Source organism: Malus domestica, chromosome 02 (assembly GCF_042453785.1).
Source record: "Malus domestica chromosome 02, GDT2T_hap1".
Lineage (NCBI taxonomy): Eukaryota > Viridiplantae > Streptophyta > Magnoliopsida > Rosales > Rosaceae > Malus > Malus domestica.
Genome location: NC_091662.1, coordinates 27040352 through 27043767, shown reverse-complemented (window position 1 = coordinate 27043767; position 3416 = coordinate 27040352). Strand labels below are relative to the sequence as shown.

The 3416-nt window shown below is 41.5% G+C and overlaps 1 protein-coding gene across 1 annotated transcript; it reads left to right on the top strand.

Annotated features, from left to right (window-relative positions):
- The first annotated feature begins 1256 nt into the window (after positions 1-1256).
- Positions 1257-2865, top strand: LOC114821381 (uncharacterized). The gene has a single exon (XM_029093464.2). It carries the CDS (start codon positions 1684-1686, stop codon positions 2641-2643), a length of 960 nt encoding a protein of 319 aa, XP_028949297.1. The 5' UTR covers positions 1257-1683; the 3' UTR covers positions 2644-2865.
- Positions 2866-3416: the final 551 nt, after the last annotated feature.

Genomic DNA, 3416 nt, shown 5'->3' with positions numbered 1-3416 from the left:
GATTTTAAATTTTGCCCCATCAAATTCGCAGCTGAATTATTCTCAACTAATCATAGTGATAGAAAGAAGTTGAACCCTTACATGACGGTATTGGTTCTAATCTCATCGATGACTCATTTAATGTTTAATATAACAAATATATCGTTTGACAAGAAAAAAAAAACCTAAGGGTTTTCATTGGTGGTGCATTAACGTCTCCACCAAAGTGACTTTGGTTCATATCCCGTCGGTAGCAAATTTAACAAATCTATGACTTGACAAGAAAAAAAAAACAACGGGGCTTTCATTAGTGGTGCATTAACGTCTCCACCAAGGGAGAGGTGGTAAATCTAACCCAACCAATAGTTTTATGCAAACTCCCAACTACAAGATCCATACACAAAGATTGAGATAGGATTTACTTGCCACATAGGCCCATTTTTCTTCACTTTATGACGACCATATTAAAGATCATTCGGTTGTCAAATTATATGTGCAATGAATAACTAATCTTTGATCTAACTATATTTGTTTTCACTTAGTTTAAAGAGGTCTCATAGTTGATTCACATAAATAACAATCACGATATAAATTTGTTATGAGTTTGATATGTATTTGTGGCTACCTATTTCAGATGACATGATTTTGTAACATTATGAATTTATAAGTCTATTGTAACAGTTTTTGAAAAATATATTATCCTTTGACAAAAAAAATATGAAAATTAGACAGTTATTAAAGTTACTAAAACCACGGAAGCATTGTAAAAGGTCAAACTAGAAGGGATGAAAATTGAGAATTCAAATTTGTTACTGTGTATCAACGACCGTCGACTATTAATGCAAGTAAAATACACGCATAGCTTTGACTGACAATCAGTAGATTACCAGATAAGTTAAACAAAATCTGAATTGGGTAATTATGATTAAGAGAGGTTTTGTCTTAAATGCACATTTCAACCTTCCAAATTTATTTCCTAACATGGACGTCTTCTTTCACCCACCCTCCCTCACAAGTAAATGAATTATGACCCCAAACCCAGCACATGTTTTACTTTCTTTTTTTCTTTTCTTTTTTCTTTTGTTTTGAAAAACAGGACATTCGGTAGCAGATCACGATAATTCATCTATTTGTGACCTAAAGAGGCTATGAGAAATTTCAATTTGTTCATGATCACAATCAAGCAGAATCACTAACTCGGAGTATCGAATCCAAAACCTTCGTATTTATTTATTTATTAGAGAGACGCAATTTGCATCATTACCACTGAGCTTCTTGTTGTGGTTCAGCGTATGTTTTACTTTGACTCTGTACCTTTCTCCCTCTAGATTTTTTTTCTTTTTGCTCTCTCTAAATTTAAATAATATACCAAATACTCATTTGCTTGGCCACCTCACGCACACAAATAAAAACTCCCACCCACCCACTCTCTCTCTCTCTCTCTCTCTCTATCTCGCTAAAAACCCAAACAAAGAAGTAGAAGACAAAGCTCCCCCTTTTGGCCAGTGCAGAAGAAGCCTTTGGGTTCCCCAGAAGAAGAAGAAGAAGATCCATCCCTTTCAATCTTACACCCAGAAAACCAAAGATCCTATTCCCTCTGAAATGCCATAAAAATCCCTCAAATTTCTCCGCATACCCACTTCTTATATATACACATTTCAACTGAGAATTCGATTTGTTGGGTTTCCAGAGTAAATGTTTTAGATGAGGTGCAAGAAGCACCTCGCCGACCTCACCAGCACCGTCGGCGTCTGCGCCTCCTGTCTCCGGGAGCGCCTCGCCGCCCTCATCGAGGCCCAAATCCAGGCCCAGGCCCAGGCCCAGCTCTCCAGACTCCACTCCCGGACCACCGCCGCGGCGCCGCTTGATGAACCCAACCGCAAGTCCGACCCCAACCCTCCGCCACTTAGCTTCCCCCGTTCCGTGTCCCCCTACGTCTCTCGAAGAAAATCGGACGATTCCACGTGGCACCACTACCACCACCACCGTCCAGATCACAGTCAGCAACACCACCACCACCACCACCACCATCAACAACAGCACCGGATTCGATTCTACAGTACTCCTCAGGTGGGCCCTACATATACCAACGCCAACTCCACCATTGAAGGCTCGTGCAAGAAGAGCAAGACGCGGTTCTCGCTCTTATCGAGTCTTTTCCGATCCAGATCCGATAAGTCCTGGTCGGATCCTAGGGATTCGTCGGTACCGGCCAGGTCGTCGTCGTCGGCTTCGTCGCCCTCGTGGTTCTCTTCGATCTTCGCTAGGAAAACGCGGAATCGATCGAAACATCTCTACGCCGACGAGTCCTCCGGTTGCCCGAGACCTCGCGGATTGTCACCGGACCTGACTCCCGATCCCTTCGAAGACTGCGATCGATCGCGGTCGGGAAGCGGTGATTCGTCGGCGACGACGCCGGAATGGAAGAAGACGCCGACGCTGGCTCCGTCGTCGACGCGGAGGGCACGCGCCGGGCAGGGAAAGAACAACGTATCGGGTCTGGCGTTTTGCCTGAGCCCGCTGGTTCGAGCCAGCCCGAACCGACACTGGAACCAGAAGGGATTGCCGCCGGAGATCGCCGGCGAGATTCGCGTAGCGGCGTCGTTCTGCAAGAACCGGTCTAGGAAGCTGGCGGATTTCGGTAGAGCCAATCCTAACCGTTGATCGTGCTTACTGTTGGGCATCCCGTAGCAACCCCGCTGTTGTTCGTGGCGCTTATAGGTCGAAAGTACGATTTTACCCCTTCACCCTCAGTTTTTTTTTTTTTCTCTTTTAATTTTTTGAAAACATATGGATGGTTAATTAAAAGGGATGCCGGGTCTCTCTTTGTGTACACTAATGTTGTTACTTGTTGCTTATCAATATTACAGCACAGATTTTTTTCTATTTTTTGTTGTATAATTATCTTACTTATATTTTTAGACAATGATTATTTTTATTATTTAGTACTACGGTGTGATAATTTTTTATTTTTTTAAGTTGGAGTTTTTATGTTTGATTTTTGTCAAATTAAATTATTATGAAAAGCTGCTGTAGTAATTTTTCAAATTATGAAAGTGCCCTCATTTATTATCGTTGTGGTCGATGATGCTGATGCTACAGGCAAAAAAATAAGGGAATTTTAATAAAAGATTTTTGGTATTATTTATTTTAATAAAGATTATATTTTTATATTAAAATATCAATCTTAGTATTATTATTATTTTTTTTTTTATCGTCGAAATTTAAAGTTTTTAAGTTCTTTTTATTTATTTTCTTAAAAAGTAAACAACTGAGGAGCCAAATGGGTGGGGGTGAGGGCGGTGTGATCAACGGCTGGTGGGTCCAAGCGGCCACTTAAGATTGATGTAACATCGTCACCGTTCATTCACTATTCGATGGTGGTGGATCCCGCCAAACGCAGCGTTGTGTCATTTTGGTGGATCGGAGATTTTAGA